Consider the following 13,132-nt stretch of genomic DNA (forward strand, 5'->3'; position numbering starts at 1 on the left):
ACTCACCTAAGAGAGAAATTTTGAGGTTTCTTGCTGCATATTATTACCTATGTTTTACAAGTCTCTACTTGTTAGTTCATGTAATATCTATATATTGTGTTTGCGCATCATTGAACAGGAAGACTTACTGAAAGTAAATATCACTCATCGCACTTTAGTTCATTTTTTATTTCATCTTTAGAAGTAAAATAGTATTTTCTTCGTAATCATTAAAACTCCCAATGAAACGCTTTATTTTACTTTCATCTTATAATGTAGGAAAACATAAATTAATTGAGCCTAACGTGTCCGTATGGGTGAGATTGGCCCTACACTTTTAGTTACTTACTAGAAAATAAATTAAATTATTCAAATTTATGATATTCCTGTATGATCTTTTTTATTTATATAAAATTCTATTTTACTATTTCATCCCGGGATCCCGGGAAAAGAAATTATTTTTCCCGTAATCCCGCTGGAGGCAAATTTCCCGGGAAATGAGAAACCCTAGTTAGCACATTTATATATCTAAACAGTAATTAATTGATACTGATTTGATTATTAAAGCAATTTATAGTAATTAAACATGAAAACGTTTTTACTGTAAAAGTGATATTTTTTAAATTTTATATGGGTTTTTTGATAAACTTAATTAAATCTCTTAGGTATTTGTGAGTACAGCAATGCATTGATTTATTCACTTTTATTTTGAAAATATTTATCTCAAGTAAATGCTTTTAAAAACAATATTATTAGATGAAGTTAATTTTGCACACAAATCAGAAGTGTATGACCAATACTTGCATTAAGAACATTCTCTTGACAGCTTGTATCTAATATCCATAGGTTTTCTACAGTTTTTAGACTTACTCTATCATTCAATTTTTTTTAAATTTCAGCTCTATCTCCAATGGCCCTCAGTATCTTTCAGCCAGTTTTTTCTTATTTCATATGCTTTTAATGTTTCGAATTTATTTATTTTTTAACCTTATTTTAGTATGTTTTGTAAGCTGTAAAGAAATTTAAATATCAATAATTATATACTAATATTAAGTCAAGATTTTTCTAATTTTTGCATTAAATAAAAAAAATTTAGTGTTAAAATAAACAAATTAAGTAACATTTATTTATATCATAAATATATTGTATATTTTACAGATTACAAGGGGTACATCCAAGAAAAATAGTAGTTAGAATTTATTATTTGATCTTTGAAACAAAATATTTGTTTTATAAAGATTTTAATATTGTACTGAGAAGATTTTGTTATGGACTTTAGTCTGTAGAAATTATGTTGGAGAAAAATCTCATTATGTATTCCATGTATTTGTTAAAATAATTATTTATGTTGATTATGCCAGAGGAAGTCTAGTCTCTTCCTGTTTTTTCTGCGTGTTCTTGAATGCCACTAAAGTTTGTCATTCTTGGTATTTTGCTATAGAGTTATGTACAATATATAGTTTCTTCTTCTCTTAATCTATTTTTTCAAAAAAAAGCATATAAATAAATCTGATTTGTAGATAATTTTTAATTATAACAAAGAATATCATTTCATAAAGATTTTTCATAACATCGTGAGACCAATTTTGAGTAAACTGTGATAAATGATAGAGCACTTTGAGGAGCTTATAGTACTAACTATTTATAGAATATTAGAATTTTTGACTCAGAGGAAAAAAAATAAATAATGATTTTCTTTAACATTATGTCTATGGAGGATATTTTATTTTCAAAAATTTATTTGGACTTTTTTCAACCTAGATGATAAATGGAAATTGGTTAATGAAATAAAAACAATTTTAATGGATGTTTTTTTAGATAAATGAGGACATGCATCTGCAAGAGAGTAAGGTGAATTTAGTGTTGAAAATAATAAAGTTTTGTAGGTTATAGGAAAGAAACTGAATTAACATCAATTGATTTTCATTAGAAATATATTTTATTGAGATGTTGCAATGAATTACAAAAATTCATTCAAAGAGAATGTTTATCATCAGACATTTCTTGAATCTCAACATTAAAAATATCTCTCAATATTCTCATATTGCACATAGTGGTTTCTTTTTTATCATTAACTTATTATTTTTTATTTAAAAGCATTCCAAAACCATCTAGAACATTCTAGAACTTTCTAAACTCCAAATTTTTTACTTTCCTCTTGCAGGCATGAAACTTCACCTCACTTAAAAACATCTACTAGTTGTCTTTGTTTCATTAACCAAGTTTCATTTTATTATCTAGGTTGAGAGGGGTTCCAATAAATTGTTGAAAATAAAAAATTCTCCCTAGATATAATGTTAAAGAAAATCACTTTATTTTATTACTCAATTTCCACTGAGGGTCAAAAATTTTAATATTCTATTATTATATTCTCCTTAAAGTGCTCTATCATTTATCACAATTTAGTTGAAATCATTCACAGATTGTTATGAAAAATCCTCATAAAATTACACCCTTTGCAATATATTTTCTGTTAATTATATTTTTTGAGAATAAACTGATATTTTTGGTTAGTTTCTTAATTTTTTTTTTTAGTTTGAAATTAGTTAGCAATAAAACTATCTATTTATTGAGTGTTATTAAAGTAATGATTTTTAATTATTTACAACTGAAAATTCTCTTTCAGTACATGATATTGTAATGCTGTTGTCAAACTGTATAGTTTTGTAATGCTGAAGTGTTCACAACTCACAAGAAAAATCTAACAACACAACTAAGAATAAAATTAGAGTTTTATGTAAATATTATTTTCTTTTCAGATTCAAAATGCATCTAATAGACCTGAAAGAGTTTTTATAGATTCACGTCAATTAAAAATATGTGCCACCTGTTTTGATTTAGCATTAGCATTACTTAGGGTATTGGAAATGATAGTGCACTTGGTGCCAGAATTATTTACAGATGTTTCAAAACCTTCTTCAGAAATATTTTTACCTCGTCTCTTTCAGGTAATAAAATTTTCAGATAAATTGACAAATTATTATTTGTTTTCACTTACACATAAATTATTATTAATATAGTTGGTATGCCAAGTTCTAAATAGGGTTACATCAAGATCTGGTTGTTTTTATCTTGTTGTCAGTATGGAAATTCCAGGGCTTGAGACAATAGATCACTTTCCTATAATAGCAGCTGTAACTGGAATATTGACATCTTTGATATTGGAAGGTTCACCATCTAGGTAATAATATGTATACTTAGAATGACTCAAAAATTATTGACATTCTTTAACAGCATTAATAATAATAAATTTAAACCATTTTCCATTACTATTCATTAGGAAAAAAATCCTATTTCTATGAGGATCATTTATAAATACAGTGGAACCTCGGTATACGACCTTATTCCGTTCCTGGTGTTTGGACTTATACCGAATAGGACGTATATCAAACCAACCTTTTCCATAAGAAGTAATGTAAAAATGATTAATCCATTCTCATGTAAAAAAATGGCTGGCTTTAAACACCTCGCTTTCCTTGCTAGTTTCTGCTTGATTTTTCATGAGATCAGCATGTATCCTTTTAACTTTTTCGCAAATAATTTCTTCCGATACGCTGTCGCCGGCACACTGTTTTTCAGTTATCCAAAGCAAAAGCCATTTCTCAACTTGATCTAATGTCTTCGATCTCTGTTTAGAAATTGATTTAACCCCTTTCGCAACATTAGCAAATTTAATAATGTCTATTTTTCACGATTGTCGATATCGTCGTTCTCGGAATACGGAATGCAACAGTTAAATCTCGTTAAATCTCAAACACGCGTGCCACCTTTATATTTCTCAACAATCTCTTTTTTCAGTTTCATTATGATTCTAGTCATTTTTTTATTTTTCTGTTGCCCTTTTGCAATTCATGATTAATAAAAATAATAAAATGTTACTTACAAATTAAAATCAGAAGAAATTTAAGAAAGTTATAAACTGTAGCACCGCGAACGTCTAGTCTAGTGTAGTACACCGATAGTGCTACTCGTTCATAGATGGCGCGTATAATTGAATTTAGTCGTATACCGAACAAAAGTCGTATACCGAGCAAAATTTGTTTCGTCCAAACAGGACGTATTCTGAATTGGACGTATTCTAAAGCAGACGTATACCAAGGTTCCACTGTATTATTAAATTTTTCAAATTCCTACAATGTTTCATCTAATAATTATTTTAATCCATTATAAATATGTATATATAAACAAAATTTTTTTATATTATCCAGTAATTAATGTAAATGTAAATGTAATTAAATTTTTAAATTTATGAAAAAATTTGCATATTATAAAATGCACAAAAATATTAAATTTTCTTAATTATTTTATGAATTTGGAATATAATATGGTAAAACTATTTATATAAGTTTTGTTCTTTTACTTTTATAAACTAAATATTATGAAGATAAAACTGAAATATAATTCTTTTAAATAATATCATTCAGGAAGACTTTTAGAAAGGCCGATGAAAAAGTTTTACAGATTATTATGAAACTTTAATCAAGAAATAACTTCTTAAGAAATATAAATATACTCCTTATAAAACTAACTTTATATTTCTGAATGAAAAGTTAAAAAACATGTATATATTATACACAAAAATAATGTTTATAAATAAATGGTGGAAGTAAACAGCTATGCTCATCCAGCATTCAGGTATTTTTTTCTACTTGAGGTCAGATGGTAAATATGATTGTTGACAGCCTAACTAGCATAGTGGGACCTATTGACTAAGGTGTCAGCTTATCATTCTGAGAGACACAGGATCAAATATGAGCAGTTTAAAAACCTCAGAAATTTTTCTTGGGTGGTCAATCCAGGTACATAAGATCCATTCTTCACCATATGGCTACTCCCATTATAGGTCTGGACAAACCCATAATAGGTATGGGAAAAAAACCTACTATAGTGCTTGTAACTTTTGATTTTTCTTAATATTTCATCAATGTTTCATTTAGAAATAAAAATGGGATATTGCACAGTTGTTTGGTTATTACAGAAATACAATGGATATTGTATTTAAAATACACAATATCCATTGTATATTTTATGAAAATTGTGGAAGAATTACAAGAAAAAAGTATTTCATATGAAGTTCTTTGTCTGGCAAGAAACTGAACATACATTGGAATAAGAGGGCTTAACAAGAAAGTAAACTTTGAAATATTAATAGGAAATTAAAGAAAACAATGTTTACAATTACAAATATTAATTTAAAGTTTAATAAATATTATGGTGCATAATGTCTATAATTCCAATGAATTAGTCAATGCTAATACTTTAAATATTTGATTTTTTTATTGTAATTAATAAAGCATATTACTTTTTGTGATGTTAAATTAAACAATTTAATTCTTATTTTTCAGTTTATTCTTTGTGATGTTAAGTTCTTAAAAAAGATAACAACAACAACTGCTACTAGAATACTAAAGATGTATCTAATAAACTAGAGAAATCAATGTAGATTATTATTTCATACATCTTATATATTTCATAATGAACAGTTTGACTATGTTTTAATTTTGTAATTTTTATTTTCTTACAATCTATTTATATAACAGTAATTTTTTACTGTGTATTATGTTAAGTTGATTTTTTCTAATCATATGACATTAATAGAAAAAGGAATGTAATGTCCACTGTGTGCTTAAGCAATTTGTTTACTTCCATCAAGATATAAATGCATTCATAAATAGTTATTCCTCAATATTAGCTTTCTAAAATAGACAATTTTCTCAATATTTTTGCTGTGATAAAAAATATAGAAAACATTTTGAATGATTCGCATATTTTTTTTAACTTGAATATTATTTTGTATTAATTTTACTTTAAGCAGATCTTAAATTAATATATGTATAATTAATTTATCTTTAAATTGAAAAATTCTTGACACCATATTGTAAAATTTGAATTATACTCTGCTTTTTCAGGTTGCCAAATGATTTATTATATGTAAAAACATTTTAGGCCAATCCAGTTACAGAAAAGTTGTTATAAAATCATACAACAATTTAAATTTGAATGAATAATTTTGTATATCAATATATTTTGATTTAAGTTAAATGTAAGCTGTGGTTCAGTTCAATAACATTTGATGTTCTGTTGCAAAAATTTCTATAATTAGAATTGGCTTAAATAGGCAAAAATATATATTTATATATTACTAGCAGATGAGCCCGTGTTGCCAGGGCAAAAAAAAAAAAAATACTGGTCTATTAATATTTGAAAAGTGATCAGTGTTAGACAGGTTGTGACAACCCCGCATGTATAACCTGAACGTCGGAAAGATTTCGTATGACTTGTTTAAATAAAAAAAATCTTGCAAAAATGCTAGAATAACCGGATTTATATGATGACTAGCTTACTCATCGCGCATAAGAAGAAGAAAGGAAATTCAAGCAAACTTGTTATGATAAAATTCAATTTACATTTTATCATATTTATTGAAACTTATTATTATTATTGATTTTCATCGGGAAAACATTTCAAAGTGTCGTTTCAATTCTATTTATTTATCGGAGTGCTTGTGGATACATGATATTTTTGTTTTTCCATCTGGTGCATACACGAATAAATCGGAAGGTTTTCCACGCGTGAGCCGGCCACATACAGTTGTCCATGCGAGAAACGCGGATTCTCCAAATCTAGCCCATACACTTGCAGCGATTGTCAGAAGCGCGATATTTCCCAATTTTATATATATATTTTTTAATCCTTTATAATTTTAATTATTTAATTGCTCCTTCCTCTCTTCCTTGGCACGTTGTGAAATTTCTGATAGTTGGATAATAAACCATTTTATTGTAATTTGTCTTTTTAAATTATTTTGAATCGATATTAAAATTTGGAAAAGGGGGATACCTAGATTGGTAAAATACGCAAATTTCTTCCTACAACTTCGGTTGTTGTTCGGGGTACAGTTAAGGTTTTAACGAAGTTCGAGCGAATACATAATTAGCAAAAAAAAGTTGAAATAAAGTGATTAAACAAAAATTATTACAAATATCATAAATAACAAATGCATATACAGAGATATTTTTTGAAAGGGGAAAATGGTCTTCACAATTTGAAATGGATCCAACACACAGTGCTCGAACGCTCGTGTAAACGCGCGCCATCTATCGTAGGATAAATGTACTTCGCGGGAGGGTATTAAAAAACTTTCCAAAGTTTCATGGCAATCGTACTGTGCCACAAACCTTCACTGGAGTATATTAAACAACTTCCCAAAGTTTCACGGCAATCAGATAAACGGTGTGGTAATGCATGAAGGACACACACACACACAGACACACATACATTCATTTTTATATATATAGATAATAGGCTTGGTTAGCTGAAAAAGCAGCAATGATTTTTTAATTGCATAATTAATTATCTATTTGAATATATTTGCAATTAATTTTATTTATTTAATTATACAGTTTAATCTGATATCTGTTTTAAAATTTAGTCGTGAATGTGCAATCATAGCACTTCTGGCAGAACCAAGTTTTCAACCGTCCTGTTTAGATTTTCTTCTTGGTGAAGTGGCAACTGCTTCTGTAGGAAAACGTGCCAAAGAGCGTCCTTTTAATTTGAGAAACTGTGAGTTCCATTTACATTTATTTCTTCAAAAATAATTAAAAGTAAAGAAAATGAAATTGTTTCAATAATAATAATCAGTATTAAAATTTATAATTTAGTTTTTAAAATTTAAATTAGTCTTCAGTTGCATCTACTTTTTTGCTTCTTTAATGAAATAATATATAAATTATTGTTTTATTAAAAATTTTAAAGGATAATGTACTTTAATTAGTTTTTGATAAAAAGTATTTATATATTTGTGTAATTATTTTTGCAGTTAATGAAGTCAGCGAGGAAGAAATTAGAAAAGTTGAGCAATTAATTCATTTGTTACAATCTCGACACCATGCAATTTCTCTGGCACAGGCAGATAAAATAATAAATGAAGAAGAATTGTGTACTATTTGTTATGCCAATCGTAAATCTGCTTTATTTGAACCATGCGGTCATGAATCTTGCAGGTATGAATAAACAATTGATTGTTAAACTAAAAATATAAAAGTATAAAATATTAACTCATATCATTAATATTTTTCCTAACAGAGCTTGTATCAGTCTTCACCTGTTAAGTCATCGAGAATGTTTTTTCTGTAAGGCCATTGTCGATACTGTGACGTCATCAGATGGTGAAGTACTTTTACCAACACCTAACAAAACAGTCTCAAAATGAACAGTTTTTTTAGAAATGGAAACAGAATATTATTTGTGTAAATAAGTAAAAAAAAAGATCATTATTTAATTTGAATGCATATGAATTCTTTATATGTGCTACAGAAAAACTTTTCATTGAATACTTTGCATGTACAACAAATTGCAATGTACTTAAATACAAGTGATATTTATAATTAAAATTTGTTTGCTTTGATATATTTAAATATTATGCCAAAATTACAAAAGAAAAATTTAGCAATGCTTCCTATAGATCAACTTTATAAATTTATTTGGACTGCAAAAGACACTCAAAATGTTAAAAGAAAAGCATTTTATGTTAATTTATTAAACAGTGTGAAGACTTAAAATTTTTTGATTTAATTAAAAAATATATATATATAAATATATTTGGTGATACTTTGGACTCACTGTAAATATTCGAGTAAACTAAGAAAATAATGGAAAAAAATTTAGATTTTCAATTAATTTTTATTGTATACAACTAGTCATTATCTCTTAACAAATTTTGCACCACAGTCAAATACACTGAAACTACAAATTGAATACAATCAAAAATACTTGCAAAATATAAATTTTTCTCATTACTTTCATACTCGGGTATTTAAGTTAGCTTTGAAGTATCACCAGTCTATTTTAATTAAATACACTTTAAATATAACATCCTAAAATGTACAATATTGCTAAAACTTTTAAAAATATGTTAAATTAATATTTATAGTTTTTGTAACATAATTAAACTTTGTTTAAAAAATGTTAATATTTCTTAAATTTTAAATGAACAAATTAGTTCTGTAAGTTTACTGTGATATTTTTCACTCTTAACTTCCCATAATTTGTTTTGAAATGTTACTTGAAAAAATGTAAGGTAGAACCTGTTCAAGCAATTTATATTTACATTAGAATGTAATTAGTTATATTAATCAGATATCCAGTTTTGAGTTTCCTAAATAAGATTGATTGATAATTATCTATATGTGATATCCCATGTAAATTTTAATTTACACTTTTCTACAAATAAAAACATAATTTCAAAACAATATCTTAAATACTCTTGTATCTTTAATAGAATTTATGAAAATTCTTTTACATTTTTTTGTAAAGATTTTATTTATTGCATATTATATAATGAAGATTTTTATGATAATATCATAAAGTACTCAGCAAATCACTATACATATAACTAACACCTTATTCTTGCCGAGAAATATAATTTATTTGAATTGGGTGCCATTGGGGTCGTGGGCGATGAAGTCGTCCCCAGTCAGTGATGTATTTAACCAAGTAAGGTTATATCTAATCTAATATACCTCTGGAAGCGAAGACTAGCTCGGGTTCCTGGTGGCGTAACTAGCAAGCGGAGGTTGCGGGTTCAAGCCCCGTCCCGGGCCAGTTCTTTTATTCCAGAAGGTTCTAAAATTAATTTAATAATTTATTTATTTAATTTTAATTATTAATTTACTTAAGAGATGGCGCCTAACGCCTACCTCTAGTGACAAATTACTTTATTCTAATCATTTAATTAGCCATGTAATAGCCCGATATTAAGGCGATCGTTTGGCAATGTAGTATACTGTATATAATAATCGGGCTTTGAGTGTTGTTATATATATATATATATAAGTTACTGTGAAAGACCGAAATTAGAGAATGTCGATATTCTCCGGTGAATATCGACACATACAAAATACGTCGGTGAAAGATCGAATATTTTGTTATATTATTATACATTCGAACAATCGCCGGNACTGTAAATTTTGTAATTATCTTTCAGTGTTCTAGGAACAGATCTACAGATAAATATACATAAACTTAGAGATTTATCAAAATGTTACTGAAAAAAATTTGTATTTATTTATTAAATATTTGTTATAAATTGCACAAATAGCCAGTATTTGTTTTAAACTGTCTGGCTGTATCAGTGTCGAGAATAATAAAAAAGGTACCTGGCATGGTTGCCCATTTCTGTTTTATCGTTTGTTAATCTGGCCGTTATAATAATTATGATACCACGGTACATATATTGCCTTATCGTAGACTACAAAAAAAAACAAACAAAAGACATAATTTTTGTACTGCGAACGTGTACTATCTGCCTGCGATTACGTTTATATAGCCTATAACCAACTGTTGATAAATTCGGAAATTTAAGATACACTTGTATAAGTCTTGAAATTGCCACATATTAAAGAGAAAAATACTGATGTTTTAGCCTTTTGCAAGAATTTATTTGCTGTTACTAAAGTTTTTTCCTAGATGTTTTTACAAGACTCGCAGATCGATCAATTATAATTTATTGTAACATTAACACAAATAGGTATACTGTATTATAAAAATATTATAAACAAGAAACATTAATTATGAAATATTTCTTTACAGGTTTTCAAAGAGGATTTATTCAAAGTTATATACCTTTTGGTAATAACAATTATTTCATATATGGCAATCAGGTGAGTGTATCAGAAAATTATAACACATTTTTTCATAATTTATATTTTTACAGATATGAATTATAATCTAGAAATTATAATTTGTATCTTTACTCCACTCATGAATTACTGTATTTCAATATTAAAACGATTAGTCTTTCTGGTGCTACGTTTGTCTGTCTTAAAGTAATTGTTGTCAGTTAACAATCAGAATATTAAAAAGCAATTTTTTAACCTTTACAATAGTTCACATTATACACTGGCGGAAATTGAAAGTGTTACACCCAGATGGAATTGATAGAAATTCACGAAACTTGGTAAACATGTACAGGGGCATACCCAGAAGAAATGAACACAAAATGAAATGTACCAAACAGCGATAAAATTTTGCGTTTTATCGCTTTTTGGTACATGTTTCTGTAAGAGGTATGGCCACCTTGAGCTTGGATACACTCTTGGATCCTTGCAGGCATTGAAACAATAAGTGCTTGAATGTCTCCATGCCTGATAAATCTGGAGACTGGGCAGGCAAAATCATGATTGTGACACTTTGCAAGGCCTGTCATGTGATGACAGCAACATGAGGACGGGCATTGGAAGATAACGTTTTGGGTAGTGTTCATGAAAGGTATGACTACTGGATGGATCACCCTGTCCACATACTGGTGGGCGATCATTGTGCCTTCACACAACCTGCTGTCGTAATTGATTGCCCCCCAAACCATGACACCAGGAGTTGGACATGAGTGGCATTCTGAAATCACAGCAGGGTGGGCTCTTTCTCCAGCAAGCTGGCGGACATGCTGCCGACTATCACATTGGCCTAAACAGAATCGGGATTCATCACTAAACACAATTGTATGCTATTCAGTGTCCAATTATGTCTAGCAGCACACCACATTAGCCGTTGTTGGCGATGAAATCTGGTTAAGGGAACACGTTGCATGTGAGTCCGAGATTTCAGCCCAGCATCAAGCAATTGGTTTACAATTGTCCATGGGGTGNAAAGTGAATAATTTTCCTTTTGAAAATTCAGTTTATTGAAAAGGAAAAAGCGAAAGTAATTTGTCTGACTCAAACAGATATTTGAGACAAAGGAACGATTTTAACGTTATAAATTCGAGTAATCCGAATTTCTAACTTTAAAACAGCGAACCAATACAAATAACTTACAATAAACTGCCAGTTACTGTACTTTGTACTCGAGTATTTGTAGTCTTGGGAAAAAAGTGGAAAGACAAATTTTTATGACAAACGGATATATAAATCGTATATTTAAGGAAAATAAATTCTAGAGCTTTTTCTGTTCCTCGTGCATTTCTCTCATTCATTAAATTTAGTTGTAAATGACGCTGTCGAAGTAACGGTTAATTTTTTAACATTATACAAGAATTGTACACGTCTTTTTATACATCCCCTTAAAGATGGGATATACGAAATCGTAATATCTGGTTCAACATTGAAATCCGTGAGTAATATAAAATCGGAAAGCGGAATAAATATATCAAATATTTTAATGGATTTTTTAAACTACTGTCAACTATACAGAACTATCGTAAAAACATAACCCAACCGATAAAAATTTACTGGTAAGTTATAAATCTACTCGTTATTCACGTAATCGGCCAAATATCTAGCGGGCGGGCGGCTAACAGCCCAGAACCGGTCCCGTATAGAATTGGAAGCGTTATACGAGTATGTGTAGCATCAACCCAAGGTCGTAGGCTTCCACCGGCTAAATCGGATGAGGTTGGTGCTCTGTAAAGCGCGTGCGCAAATCTGGCTTTTTGGAATCTGACAATACAGAGATTCCACTCCGCCACTAATATTCGAATATACAATAGCAATCTTAGTTCTTTTTTTTCACGTGTAGTATAGAAATTTGTAATAAGATAGATAATGCGGTTATAATAAAATATTGTGCGATTATTTTCATATAATTAAAATTAATATGTATTTATTTTTTATAAAATACAAGGGAAGCGGCGCTTCCACCGCTTCTAATGACGGCACGCCACTGGTCATCTGTATGTATACTGTACATGTACTGTACATACAGTACTCATTTGACAATACTTATACATATAGGCTTACTGTGTACCATAAAAAGTGATGATTGACATGTGTCCCCGGATTTACCAAAAAATCTAATCTCTCTATAAAAGGCCTCACTATCCTGAGTCCTATACCAAGTTTTTGATGATCCTGTCCTGCACACTACTAAAATTTCTCAACTTTTCAAATTTCTATCACCTATAAGAAAATAGTTTGCAGCTAATACTGATATATGTAATAAATTGAATTATGTATTCTCAGATACTACATTATGACTTAAGATAAATCAAATCTAAAACACTTCAATGTTTAAAATTAGCAATATGTCAATTAATTTAAAACAGTTTTACTGTGAAATAATGATTTTGTTACTAAAATTTTATTTTATAACATTATTATTAAATGATACTTCTAATGATTTTCTCAATATGTAATTATTAAAATATTTTATTATA

At 28.5% G+C, this 13,132-nt stretch overlaps 2 protein-coding genes across 2 annotated transcripts in view; both read left to right on the top strand.

The window, feature by feature from the left end:
- The window catches only part of LOC111623268, a gene marked incomplete at its 5' end in the record, with an annotated part of 56,698 nt that extends 48,309 nt beyond the window's left edge, over positions 1 to 8,389 (top strand). Inside the window, 5 exon segments of the mRNA XM_023365790.1 lie at positions 2,739 to 2,927; positions 3,000 to 3,160; positions 7,412 to 7,545; positions 7,802 to 7,985; positions 8,068 to 8,389. Coding sequence (XP_023221558.1) covers positions 2,739 to 2,927; positions 3,000 to 3,160; positions 7,412 to 7,545; positions 7,802 to 7,985; positions 8,068 to 8,194 — 795 coding nt within the window.
- A 2,181-nt stretch (positions 8,390 to 10,570) lies between these two features.
- The window catches only part of LOC111623273, a 12,990-nt gene continuing 10,428 nt past the window's right edge, over positions 10,571 to 13,132 (top strand). Inside the window, exon 1 of the mRNA XM_023365794.1 lies at positions 10,571 to 10,643. The gene's annotated coding sequence lies outside the window, so the exon portion shown is untranslated. The remainder of the gene's footprint in view (positions 10,644 to 13,132) is intronic.

This window comes from Centruroides sculpturatus, unplaced genomic scaffold, assembly GCF_000671375.1.
Source record: "Centruroides sculpturatus isolate CEXI.00-Female unplaced genomic scaffold, Cexi_2.0 scaffold302, whole genome shotgun sequence".
Taxonomy (NCBI): Eukaryota; Metazoa; Arthropoda; class Arachnida; order Scorpiones; family Buthidae; genus Centruroides; species Centruroides sculpturatus.